This window comes from Schistocerca cancellata, chromosome 3 (genome assembly GCF_023864275.1).
Source record: "Schistocerca cancellata isolate TAMUIC-IGC-003103 chromosome 3, iqSchCanc2.1, whole genome shotgun sequence".
Taxonomy (NCBI): Eukaryota; Metazoa; Arthropoda; class Insecta; order Orthoptera; family Acrididae; genus Schistocerca; species Schistocerca cancellata.
The window spans coordinates 870,320,465-870,334,241 of record NC_064628.1 but is presented as its reverse complement, the minus strand read 5'-3'; the positions used below and the strand labels follow the sequence as shown (position 1 = coordinate 870,334,241).

The 13,777-nt window shown below is 44.9% G+C and overlaps 1 protein-coding gene across 1 annotated transcript in view; it reads right to left on the bottom strand.

Moving 5' to 3' along the window:
- LOC126175939 (nuclear pore complex protein DDB_G0274915-like) overlaps nucleotides 1-13,777 on the bottom strand; it is a 79,009-nt gene that overhangs the window by 39,216 nt on the left and 26,016 nt on the right. The window contains exon 3 of the mRNA XM_049923015.1: nucleotides 11,660-11,884. Within this exon, the coding sequence (XP_049778972.1) occupies nucleotides 11,729-11,884 (156 nt within the window). The 3' untranslated portion in view covers nucleotides 11,660-11,728. The remainder of the gene's footprint in view (nucleotides 1-11,659; nucleotides 11,885-13,777) is intronic.

The window sequence follows — 13,777 nt, the reverse complement described above, 5'->3', positions numbered from 1 at the left end:
CCTGCAGTGAAGCAGCTATTGAAGACGTTTATGTTGTGGTGTGCAGCTTGTTTGGTGACTGGATGGTCAAGTTTGGGGTTTGCCACAGCTTAACAGTGGCCATTCATCCTGGTATTTGGCTGGTTGGTAGTCATACCAATATGAGTATGACTACCAATCAGCTGCCCAAAAGTATGAATGGCCACTGCCAAACTGTGGTCAGGAGCAAAATAGACCATCCTGTGGCACAAAATGCAGCTGAACATAACATGCTTGATTGCAATGGATGCTTCACAACCCGGCCCATCTGGATCCTCCCCTCCACCACCAGACAACAGCTTTTCTGTACTGTGCAGATGGGGACTTATCCTTACAAGATATTCTCCCCTCCTGAAATTATCCTGGCCTCAACCTATGGTAACCTAATGTCCCCACATGCTCGACCCACCAGTTTATGCACCCTCTGTCCTATCATCTCCTCCCTCTTTACATCCCCTTGTCCCCTTTGTGCTGCCCCTCTGTCAATGCACCCACCACTCTTTCTCCTTTTACACACCCCTCGCTCCCCCTGCCTCCCTCCCTAATCCACAGCCTCCAGAATCTGCACATGTTGGCAGTCTTGCCATGCCTTTTTCTAGTCCCTACATGCTCTGAAAGACAGAGTTCTTCTCTCCCCTTACCCATTCCTTTCTATCCCCCCCCCCCCCCCCCCCCCCCCCCCCCCGCCACCCAGTCTGCTGCCTCCATTCAAGTGACAACTGCATTCCAGTCCGAGCTGCTGGAGGTGGCTGGTCACTTGAGTGTGAGATATGCTTGCTTGTGTGAATAAATGTATGCATTTCCTTTTCTGGAGAAGACTTTGGCTGAAAGCTAAATGTGGTCCAGTCTTTTTGTTGTGCCTGTCTGCAACTCAGAGTGTCATCTTTAAGGTGAGTAGTGATCTATCTCTTCCCCTATACTATTGATATATACACTGCTTTCACATGTGGCCCTGCCTTTTATTGGGAACAAAATGCCTATTACTAGACTGTGGTAGGACCTGTAAGTTCGATGAGTGGCTGAACACTATGATGGGGGATGTGGGTAGGATTTTGGGTAGGATATCCCTTATCTCAGGGCACAACATGAGGTAGTCGAAAACCTAGAGGAGTATGTGGTTGAGCTTTTCAAGGTCACGGTAAAAAGCTCAACCACATTCCCCACCAGGGGTTCGACTATCTCACGTTGTGCCCTGAGATGAGGTATATCCTATTCAAAATCCTACCCACATCCCCCAAAATAGTGTTCATCCAAAATACAAAATATCCTTGACCATTCATATTCCAATCCTACTCCCAATCTTGCAGCCCATGGGTCATTCCCTTGTGGTCAGACCACGTGCAAGACCTACCCCATACACTCACCCACCACTTCCTACTGCAGTCCAGTCACAGGAGTTTCCTACCCAATAAAAGGAAGGACCACATGTGAAAGCAGTCATATTATATATCAGCTATGCTGCTATCATTTTACAGTATTCTATGTGGGCACAAGAAGTAACGAACTGTTTACTTGAACAAATGGTCACTGCAAAAATGTGGAAAACCGTAAACTTGACCATCCACTTGCCAAACATGCTGCAGACCACAACACAAATGTCCCCACAGCTGCTTCACTACATGGGCCATTTGGATACTCCCTTCCACCACAAGTTTCTCAGAACTATGCAAATGGGAATTGTCTCTCCAACTCATCCTGCACTCTTGCAATCCCCCTGGGCTAAACCACTTCTAACCTGTTCCCAATGCCTCACCTTGCCTTTTCCCCTTCTCTCTTCTGTCCAATCCACAGCTACTCTGCCTAGTTCATGCACTGCCTACTCCTACTACTTCCCACCCCCTCAAGCCCTGAATGCAGGCATTCTCCCCCCACCCCACCCCCCTCTCTCCCCCTCCCCATTTCAACTTCTCTCCTTTCTCTCCCCCCTCTCAGTTCCCCCATTTCCTCTTCCTACATCTTTTTACGTTGCACCATGTGTACTTTTTTCATCTTGTTGTGCAGCCATGAACTCATCAGTGTAAAGATCTGCCTCTTTCCCAGTACATCACCTTGCATCCTTCCCTGCAACTTTCCCACCTCATTTGCTCAGCTGAAGGCTTTCATAACTCTAGTATCAATTAATTAGTCTTGCCGTGGCCATGGGAGAGTGTGTTTGGGTGCCTGTGTGTGTGAATGTGTGTATTATTGCTGAAAAAAAAAGCAGTGCTTGAAAGCTAGTGTGAATGCTGCATTCATGTTATGTGTTACTGCGTTCCATGCATTGATTCGCTACAGGTGAGTTGTTGCCTTTACCTTATTTTACGTATTGCTCCATCCAGGAATTTCCATATAAATTGTAAAATAGATATTATTGTGTGACCTTTGTTGTATACAACATATTTTGTATGTATAATTATTACAAAATTAGTATTTCTGTGGTTTTCAAAAGCCATCAGTTTGGTGGTTCCATGTAAAGAAAATATAAGTAAATAAATGTGTGGTTTTAAAGTTTCTGTACATTATTACAGAAATGGAAAGTGCACCCCTATCTTTAACTAGCATCTATCTTTTATTAAAATATGACACCCACTTGTGGACCAACAGACAAATAAATAATGTTCAGCACAGTGTTAAAATATGACACCCACTTGTGGACCAACAGACAAATAAATAATGTTCAGCACAGTGAATGAATCTTAAAGCTGCATTTAATTTCTCTACCCTGTTCCGTTTTATGTACGCAGTCTAAAATATTACAATACGAATGATATAGTTCAAATTTCTGATACTGCCTAAGACAGTTCTTTACTTCCTTTGTGGCACTTCTCCTCCAGCTTCTGTCCACTCTTAGTACTATCAAATATCAAGTCCTGGTTTTTAGATAGCAACACTCTGTATTTCTGATGTTAGTTTTTAGGTGCTATGATAAGCTGTAATTTTCCTCTATATAAGGTCAATTTTCATTATTAAATACTATGTCCAGAAACAAATACTTCTTGAGATATGGGCCACTCTTTCCTATGAAAGACCTCTATCTGCTGAGACTACAGGAGGTGTTCAATGTACTTGTTACTCACTCTCATACAGATAAAACAGAACATAAAACACAGGTAGCAAAGGTCGGAAAACTATGTACATACCCACATCGAAGCATGGGATGAAGCATTGCGTCAGTGGTAAAACATGAATGGCACAGGAAGAACGTGGTAGAAGGAGCTAAAACAATATGGACGTGGCTGGATGACTGCAAGGAAAAAAGGGAGGAGCCAGCCACTCTGCAATACACTAAAACCTCCAGCCCAAAAGTTTACGCCAGAGTCCAGACACATTGCAAAACTTTAAAACCCTAGTTACACTCGTCTCATCATCAAGTAAAATAGAGGGTACAGATATCCACCAATTTTTGCTTCTGCCCTTGCATCACAGTATAAAATGAACTCCGTTAAAATGTGGGGGATAGAGATGTGCACACCACAAGCATAAAAAAACACGGGATTCTCCCGCCATAATAGAAAGCTATGTGTGGAACGGCAGTGCCCCATCCGAAGACGCGCGAGGGTCACCTCATCCCGCCTGAGCAACCAGCAGGAGGAACGCCACGGCTGAGTTGTCGACTTCACCAACCACAGCTAATTGGCCACCACCAGTCATTCTTCCTCCCACAACTGCTTGCACTTCCTGTGGAGTGCAGAAACAACAGCCTGCAAGGGAATACGACTCTGTGTCACATCCTCCTCTCTGCAGGCTTCCTTGGCAGCCCGATCTGCCTGTTCATTGCCCCATATTCCAACATGACCAGGCACCCAGCAGAATGACACCTGCTCATTCCCATCCCCCCTCCCCTGTTGAACCAAGTACATTTGGTCATATATCAGCTGGACCAACTCCTCAGTTGGGTACAGATTCTGCAATGGTTGTAAGGCACTAAGGGAATCAGAGCAGATGAGAAACTGATTACCCTGAATATATGTCCGCTCTAGTGACTTCAAGATCTCGTGGAGCTCCACTGCAAAAATGGCATATTCATCAGGCAGGCGAATCCTGGTGACATGATCAGGAAACACTGCAGAACAGCCATGGGAATTCCCTTGTTTGGAGCTATCAGCGTAAATTACTGTGAAACTGTGATGCACATCTAAAATGTTAAAAAACAGAGAGTGGAATGTAAAATCTGGTGTAATATCTTTCTTAAAATTAATGAAATCTAAAATAAGTCTGGGTCTTCGGAGGAGCCAAGGTGGAAACCTGCTCCAACCACGACGTAAAACATTAAGACCAGCCATATCCATCTCGAAAAGGCAATCCAGTGCATGAATCCCATAAAGCCTCCTTGCTCGTTGCTGGTTATGAGCCAGTGGAAGCTGCATGGTATGGACATAGTTTTATACGCCTGGCGCACCGTAAGTAGCTGTTGCCTCATATGCTGTGGCAGTTCACCAGCCTCTGCACACAGGCTTGGTATGGGACTTGTTCTGAATGCTCTAATGGCCAACCGAATACTTTCATGGTGCATTACGTCCAACATCTTTAGAGACCCATACACTGTACACCCACAAATGAGCCCAGATTGCCCAAATACCCTGTAAAACTGGAGCAGACAAGTCCTGTCTGCTCCCCTTGTACTGTGGCTAAGACATTTTAAAATACTTAAAGCCTTAATTGACAGTTGTTTCAGGTCTCAAAGACATGGTAACTACGTAAGCTTAAGAGTCAAAAATGAGCCCCAGAAATCTCACTGTCTTTAAAATTAAGGACAGTGTCCCTCATCCTCAACTCAGGGAAGATTAAAATCGAACGAGATTGGTGAAAAAGAACACACACGGACTTCTCGGTGGAAAACTTAAAACTACTCTTCTGCGCCCATTAATTCAAACGTCTAAGAGTGAGTTGCAACTGACGTGTGATGCTTGAAGAGCAAAACACAGAGAAATCATCCAAAGATAAAAAACAAAGGACAGGACTTTTCACTATGAACGTAATGCTATTAATAGCTATGGCAAAGACAGCCACACTTAAGGCGTTACCTTGAGGGACACCGTTCTCCTGCTCAAAGTGATCAGACAGGACATCACCGACTCGCTACCTAAAATATCGTGGCGAGAGGAAGAACTTCATAAAAATGGGAAGACAACCACGAAAACCCCAGTTGTGAAGCTGCTCCAGGATGAGACACCTCCAAGTAGGCCTTCTTGATGGCAAAAAATACACCTACAAGGCGATGCCTGCATAGGAAAGCTTGTTATATAGCTGCCTCCAGGAGAGCAAGATTATCAAAGGTGGAACAAAACCTCCTGAACCCCCACTGAAAGCAACTAAGGAGTTGTCAGGATTCTAAGACCCAGACAAGGTGGTGGTTAACCATCCACTCCAAGGTCTTTCCCATGCCACTAGTGAGGGCAACACTACGGTAACTACTTGGGCATGTGAGGTCTTTCCCAGGTTTTAAAAAAGGAATTAAAACAGCCTCACTCCACAAGTCAGGAAAGTGACCTGACGCCCAAATGGCATTAAAAAGTGCAAGGAGGATATCTTTGTTGCGCATTGTGAGGTGCCGTAGCATACTGTAATGGATCCTGTTAGGACCATGGAATGTGTCACGAGCTAAAGACAATGCAGAATCCAGCTCTCACATGGAGAATGGGGAGTTGTAAACTTCATTAGAGGTGGACTGGAAGTCCCAACTACACCTCTCAGCAACTGCTCCATGGCACTGGAAACTGAGATCCTGACTGGCTGTTGCAGTAACTGTGGCAAAATACACTGCCATAATCTTGGAAATGTCTTATAGATCCATGTGGAGAGTGCCGTTATTCATTACAGCAGCCATGGGGCACCTCCCTCCTCTCGCACAAATTCACCCAATGGTCTCCCACACAATGGAACTTTTGGTGGACCAATTAATGGTGAATGGTGTCCAGGAACTGTTGCCACGACCTCTTCTTGCTCTCTTGAATAATTAAGCAACACTTTGCCCTCGCCACCTGGAAGGCTGCAAGATTCTCGGCAGTTGGCTGACACTAGAACCTACGCAGAGCCGCACGCCTGGTCCTGACTGCAAAGCAGCATTCGGCACTCCACCAAGGGACTGGTTGCCTCTTCTGTTGGCCCATGGACTGTGGAATGGATGCTGCAGCGGTGTGGTGGACCATTTTGGTAATATGATCCACCCACACCTCAACATTCACACAGTGTTCGAACTGGGCCAACTGGCTACAAAGTGTCCATCGGGAAGTGATCACTTCTGTGCAAGTCATTGACCACATCCTATTGAGCACTGTAGGGTAGAGCTGGAGAGCAAAGCGAGAGATCAATGGCAGAGAACGACCCAGTTGCTGTGCAGGAATGAGTGCTCTGTCCCGCATTTAGCAAGTATGTACGGGATGACAGGAGAAGCCTCTTAATTGCTCTACCCCTGGGATGGATAATTGCAGAGCCCCAAAGCACAATGTGTGCATTAAAATCACCACATATGATGAACAGGTGGGGGAGCTGTGTAATAAGGTCGGTGAGGGCCTCTTCATCACGTGCATCATGTGGGGGCAAGTAAAGGGAACATATTGTCAATGGATGACACACATGCTTGGATACAGCAACAGCTTGTAAAGCTGTAAGTGAGAGAGGCGAGGAGTGGTAGTCCGTCCAGACAAAAATATCCATGCCCCCTCTAGCTCTCTCTCCACGCAGGTTGTCCTTTTTGCGGAGTGCACAGCCTTGTAGCTCAGGGGCATATGATGGATGGAAATAAGTCTCCTGGAGACACAGACTCAGTGGTCTACCCTGAGACAGCAGACGAAGTTCCTCCACATGCATCCCGAATCCCTGCAAGTTCCAATGAAGAATTGGAGTCATCTATGATAAGTAGCACCTTCATCCTGTCTTTCCGACAGGGTGGGGAGACTGCGGCAGGTGGAGGGGTAGTCGTGGGGCGAGATGATTGCCCCACACATACCTCACACTCCATCAACTCTGGGGAAGAGTCAGACGAAGCATCAGATAAAATTACTTAAACACGGTTAGACTGTTTACCATGTGATTTTACCTGCTGTTGCTGCTTTATAGGAGCTTTTTGCGGTTTGGTGGGCTTTGGTGGAGCCGATGTGGGAGTGGTAATGGCCGTGCTGGGTTTCTGAACAGCCTCAGCTGTTGGAGGCACGAGGGGCTGGCTCAAGTTGGCCACTGTACCTTTGTTTGCCGTTCGAGTAAAGGCTACAGGCTCTGAAACCCTTGCTGCCTTGCAAGTGCACTGAGATCTGCAGGTGTTAGTGCCAACACTCGTCACCTCCGTCTTCTAGAGGCATCTGCTTTTGGAGTAGGCTTCTGAACCACTGACGCAAAAGATGTAGCAAATGTGGGAGGCTGCATGGACTTGATCTTTTTGGCCTCACCATAAGGGATATGCTTGTTTGTTTTTATTTCCTAGACTTTGCATTCCTCTAAAAGATACAGTAGTCCCTCCTCCAAACACGGTGGTTTCGAGAGAAATTGCTACATTTGGGTGGAGACAAACAACCAACTCCTTCATGAGCAGCCTTAGTGCAGTTGCCACAAGTTGCTTCGCCTTTACACCCTAAGGTGGTTGTATGCCCAAAATGCTGACATTTAAAACAACACATTGGGGTTGGGAAATAAGGCCTTACAATAAGGCGAAGGAAGCCAGCCTTAACATGCTCAGGCAGTTTCGTGCTACTGAAGGTCAGGATAAAGGAGTCAAATTTGATAAGATTGCCATGGACCCTCTTCATATGTTGCAGGTCAACCACACCTTCTGGAGCCCACTCACGTTGCAATTCCTCCTTGGGAACATCAACTTGATCCCGGCATGTCACAACACCTTTGCTATAATTCAAGGTGCTGTGCAGTTCAGTGTCTATGGCATATTCCCCAAGGCATTTAGCAGTTTGGAGGTTAGCTGCTTGCTGGGAATTGGAAGTTTCCACTAGCATGGTCCCACTGCACAAGCACTTCACCGGTTTTAAGGAGCCACAGATCCCCTCCAAACCCTTTTGTATATAAAAGGGCGAAACCTTCTCAAAATTACCCCCTTCTGTTTCTGCTTCACTATGAGAAACACATTCTGAGGACCAACATGCATTCTGTTACTAGAGACCGGACTTGTCAGAGAAGCTCCGGAATCGAGGACTGACTACACTAGCCCTCTTGATAGACTGGGTGTTAGAACTTTCCAGCGGCCCACCCTTTTCGCTGGGAGGAGGAAAGGAAGATTTCGGAGGATCCATTTCGATCCCATGAGCAGCTAGGGAAGTAAGGGTCTACTCAGACAAAGCCCCATGTGGCTGAGTGAGCCGTGTACAACTGAGGTGCGGCAGGCTCTCCAGAGGTCACCTGTTAATGACTGTTCCATCTCAACAGCAACGCATCTCCTCAGCGTGCAGCATACCTTGAGACTGAGTTTTTTTTTTTATATAGGTTTATCGTGTCCTCATGGTCCGGGTGGTCAAGCCAAGATCCCCATTCTCTGAGACACACAACATTCCAGCATCGTGCCACACGGTGGTTGCTGAAGCGTGCCCAGAGCTTACAGTGACAGGAGATTGGCGGTGCTTACCAGTCCCCAGCTCAGGAACCCCGGGGTCGCCAAGCCCGTATTCAGCAAACAAATGCTGAGCCCCCGAGGGCCACAGCAAGAAGTCTAAGGGATCAAACTCAAATGAAAAGGTAGGTAACGTTACTGGATCTCCTTCACCAATCCATTGTTCATGAAACATCTGTGTTAGGTACTGTCATTTGAGACATATAAAATGAGGAGTCGCTTTAGAACACCATTCTTTGTTCCTAGCTTGTAGAAAGCAACCCCAACTTTGATGACAACAGCAAGTACACTTCTGGGATCACCATGTCTGTCAACATCTGCTGTATGGGTGTGAACAATGTCTCCAGGATGGTGGGAATTTTGCATCTTAATTTTTAATGTTTTGCAACTTGTGTTTGCAAACTGGCATGAGCTCCTGACTTCTTTTTCCCGATATCTTGTTTGTTTTGAAACAGTCAGCAAGTACTTTTCTCTCCATACTCTTCACCTGCTTTGTTACTTATCCACAAATTGTACGGACACTGTTGCTGCAGGATACACAACAATGGACTGCGCTACACCCACTTTCGACAAACCACACACAATACTTCTCCACTATTATTGTCAGACAATTGGTCTGCCGATTTTGATGGTTCCATCGCCATGGCAGCAGCTTCAATTATGGGGCAGTCTTGCATTTATAGCAACCTCCAATTCTTGTTCAACATTCTCAAGGTCTTTGTGTCATTATGTTATCCACAACTTCTCTGGGTTAATTTGTCGTACTGACTCACTTTTGCTTTGCAGCCAAACATGCCCTCATATGGCAACTGTGGAATGCCTTGATGAAAAGAACAGTTTTTCACCAACTGAATAAATTGGAGACACTCAGTGAAATGTGTTGATTCCTTTGTCTGCATCCATGTCATCATCATATTCTGAACATTCTAGTTGCTGATTTCCTTGGAATCATGGCTTTGGCTACATCTAGATTTTCTGTGAACTAATATTAGAGAACGAAAGTTGCTACTCACCATGTAGCAGAGATGCTGAGTCGCATGCTGAGTCTCAGATAGGCTCAACAAAAAGATTCTCACAATTATAGCTTTTGGCCATTAAGGTCTTAGTCAACAATAGACACACACACACACACACACACACACACACACACACACACACACACACACACACATGCAACCCACAACTCGCTCACACGACTGCAGTCTCAAGCAGCTGAAACCAGTGTGGTTTACCAAGCGAGCGAGGTGGTGCAGTGGTTATTACACTGGACTCACATTCGGGAGGACAACGGTTCAATCCTGCGTCCGGCCATCCTGATTTAGGTTTTCCGTGATTTCCCTAAATCGCTCCAGGCGAATGCCGGGATGGTTCCTCTGAAAAGGCACAGCCGACTTCCTTCCCTGTCCTTCCCTAATACGATGAGACCGATGACCTCGCTGTTTGGTCTCTTCCTCTAAACAACCCAACCCAGTGTGGTTTCAGTTTTCTGAGACTGCAGTTGTGTGTGTGTGTGTGTGTGTGTGTGTGTGTGTCTTGTTGACAAAGGCCTTAATGGTCAAAAGCTATAAATGTGAGAATCTTTTTGTTGTGCCTATCTGCAACTCAACATCTCTGCTATATGGCGAGTAGCAACTTTCCTTCTCTAATATTGTTACATTCCGTCCTGGATTTTCCATTGTTTGATTTTCAGTGTACTAGTCTCAGTTCAGGTTACATGTTCTTTAGTTCATTTATAATTTAGTTCGAAAATTCTCTCTTGTTATCTGACTGATGCACACTTGGAGAACCTACAGCGGTGAAGATCTCAAGTAGCTGGTACACAGCTTCTTCTGTTATTTTCCTTTCAGGGGCTGCAATAATATAAACATGGTTTAATGATACTGGTAACTGAATATAAATTTGTACTCATTGTCAGAGTTACTTTGCAGATCTATCACATCTGCCTTCCTTGATCTTGATTGTTTAAATATCAGAGTTTTGGAAACTAAGCTTTTCTGGAGATTAGACAACCTAGTCTGACAAGCCTTGCATAAGCAGAGACACAGTGTAAAGACTTCTTTGGTGACATTTTTGCTTTTTATTGAAGCAGAGTATTCAAAAGTGACAGACCTTGCTTTTCACATTAAATGTTGGTTTTGCATTTACATGTATAGCAAATTCACCCTGCTGATTACTTCCATTTGAAGTACCCATAGGACAGCCAACAGAAGAATAATACAAATAACTGCAATCGATGTACTGTTTCATGGGATATGCCTACAAGCCAAATAATTATGATCAGTTGCTGATTTACCACATTTAGAGGAAAATATCAGAAAGCATGTAAATGTTACAAATACAAACACAGATAGATCCCGGTCACCCGACCTTCCATTTAACAAGAAATGGTCAGCAGAGAAAAAGGAAGCAGTAAAAAATCGTAAAATTAATTTTTTTTTATCACTTTCCATGGCATTTGTCTTTCCTGCCCATCTGACCAGGCAATGGCCAGTTCAGGTTGGATAAACAGGGCTCTACTGTGTAGTGTAGTTTAGTATAATATTATATAATTACCAGGAGTCACCACAGTATTCACAATGAAGCTTATCTGTCGCAGTCTCAAAGGCAGGGTGTTCTCCGAGAAGCAGCAGCTACCATGTGCACAGCACACTTATACTGAAAGCCACACACTTAATACTGAAAGCCAAATACGGTCTGCCTAGCGCACATTGTTGCACCATAACATTGAACTTTGGCTAGAGATTTCCTGCCATTGTGCGAAATGGCCAGCCAAAGTAGCATATACGCTGTTACGTTACGAGTAATCTGATCTTGGCCACATCTCCCGGCCAAAGTGCGAAACGGTCGGACAATTCGGGAACTGGCCGCAGTCGGGACTTAGGACCTCTGTGTGTGTGTGTGTGTGTGTGTGTGTGTGTGTGTGTGTTTGTAAATGAGCAGAAGCTATATATGTTTTACTTCCTAATTCCTCCACATGATAATTCCATTTACAGAATGCAAACAAAAAAATTATGTTCAGTTGTATATTCAAAGAAACAAATTTGAATAAAGTCAAAACACTTACAATTAAAAGTCTTTGGTCCTTGCAAAAACTTCCTGTAAGCCACTTACCTGCTCACAAGCAGCAATTCAGATAACACAGCTTATTCCTCAGACCTGCAGTCTTTAGATAACATGAGATTAAGGCCATTGCATTCGACATATTTGAGCAGGTGACATCAAAACATTGCCAAATGTTGATGGTGGATGTGGAAATTCTCGTTGCTGAGTGTCAGGCACCATAGTCGTAGGCTTTGGGTATCCTGCTGCTGACTGCTGCTGCTGCTGTTGCTGCTGCTGTAATCCACAAAATTCATGAAGCAACAGCATGAATCTCAATGAAATCTGCAAAGATGGTATGGTCATTTACTTAGTGGAAACAAAATAAAATAGTACTGGACAGAATGTAAAATAACTGCAAGCAAAGTAAATCAGTCCTTTTAATCAAAAATTATATTTGTAATTGTTTATAGCATCAAAAATTAAAAATTGTATATTAAGACTGCAAATCCAAATTATGAATGTCCACTCACACTGTTAATTTGTTTTCAGTTGATGATGCCATCATGCAACAACAACTGACTGCTGTTGTCCAAGATGGCAGTATGAAGCATATAAAGTAGAAAATAAAGATATTACGCTCAAAAGCTAGTGGAGAAACTTACAAATTAAAACTTCTCTTCGGCAACACAGCAGTAATCTCTATGCAAACTGTATGCAGAACTGCAGATGCTTGAGTGTGTTTGCCAAAAATTCTTGTACTTCATTTCTTGCTTAATCATAATGTGGTAGCCTCAAATATCACTAGCACTCACAACAAAATATGCAGATGCACTTGCAGCGATGAGAAGTACCTCGCCCAGTTTGTTAAAGGCCTCACAAAGGAATTCGCAGACAGTCAAAACCGCCCCCCCCCCCCCAACCTAATACACAAATAGATCTCCCATGACATATCCTCACACACACCTGATACTCACATTCATCCCAAGAAGCACCCCCTAATCACCCAATACACACAGGACTGGGACGACTGAACCACGTCCTTCATCTCAGGGCTTTGATTATCTATCATCATGCCCTGAGATGAGGGACATCCTATCCAGAAACTTCCATCCCCTCCAAAAGTGTGTTCCGTCACCCAGCCAAACTGCACAACATTCTAGTCCATCCCTATGCCACTCCCACCTCCAATCCCGTCACAGGGATCATAACCTTGCGGAAGACCCAGATGTAAGACCTGCCCTATCCATCCATCCAGCACCTCCTACTTCAGTACTGTCTCAGGCTCATCCCACCCCATCAGAGGTCAGGCCACATGTGAAATCAACTATGTTACATACCAGCTCTGCTGCAACCATTGCACAGCATTTTACATTGGTACGACAACCAACCAGCTGTCAACCAGAATGAATGGCCACCACCAAACTGTTACCAAAAACAAGATGGCCCAGGCAGTGGCACAACATGCAGCAGAGCACAACAAGCGAGATTTCAATGGCTGCTTCACAACCCATGCCATCTGGATCCTCCCAACCACCATTAGCTTTTCGGAGCTGCACTACTGGGAGTTATCCTTACAGCACATCCTTCACTCCTGTAACCTCCCTGGCCTGAACCTAAGGTAACTCGCTGTCCCCTCCACCCCTCCCCCCCCCCCCCCCGTGTGTGTGTGTGTGTGTGTGTGTGTGTGTGTGTGTGTGTGTGTGTGTGTACCATTCCCTGTTCCAGTACCCCTACCCAATTTGTATCAGCTAGTTGAGTGCTGTTGTCTCATGCTCTAGTCTGTGAAATCGCAAGCCATCGTGTGCCACCTGCCTCCTCTACCTGCATCCCTAGCTAGCTCACAGATGGCTCCCCACTTTCCCATAGCTGCTAGACACTCGCCCCCACCCCCACCTCCCGCTCCATATCTTCTCCCTCGGCATAGTCCATATCAATCCAGGCAGGCTAGGAAAAAATCTTATCTTCATAGTCTTGGATGTTACTGAATTTAGCATATGTTAAAATGAAGGACTTAGTATGGAACACATTCTTTTTTTGTTTTCTCCAAAAAAATTTCTGCTCCAAGATACAGCCCTCCAAAGATGACACTGCACATACCATTTTAAAGATGCGACTTTGGGAAAAAATTTTAAAATGCTATATCTCTGGAACAGTTTTAATTATTTTGTTAGCTTTTTTTAATTGAAA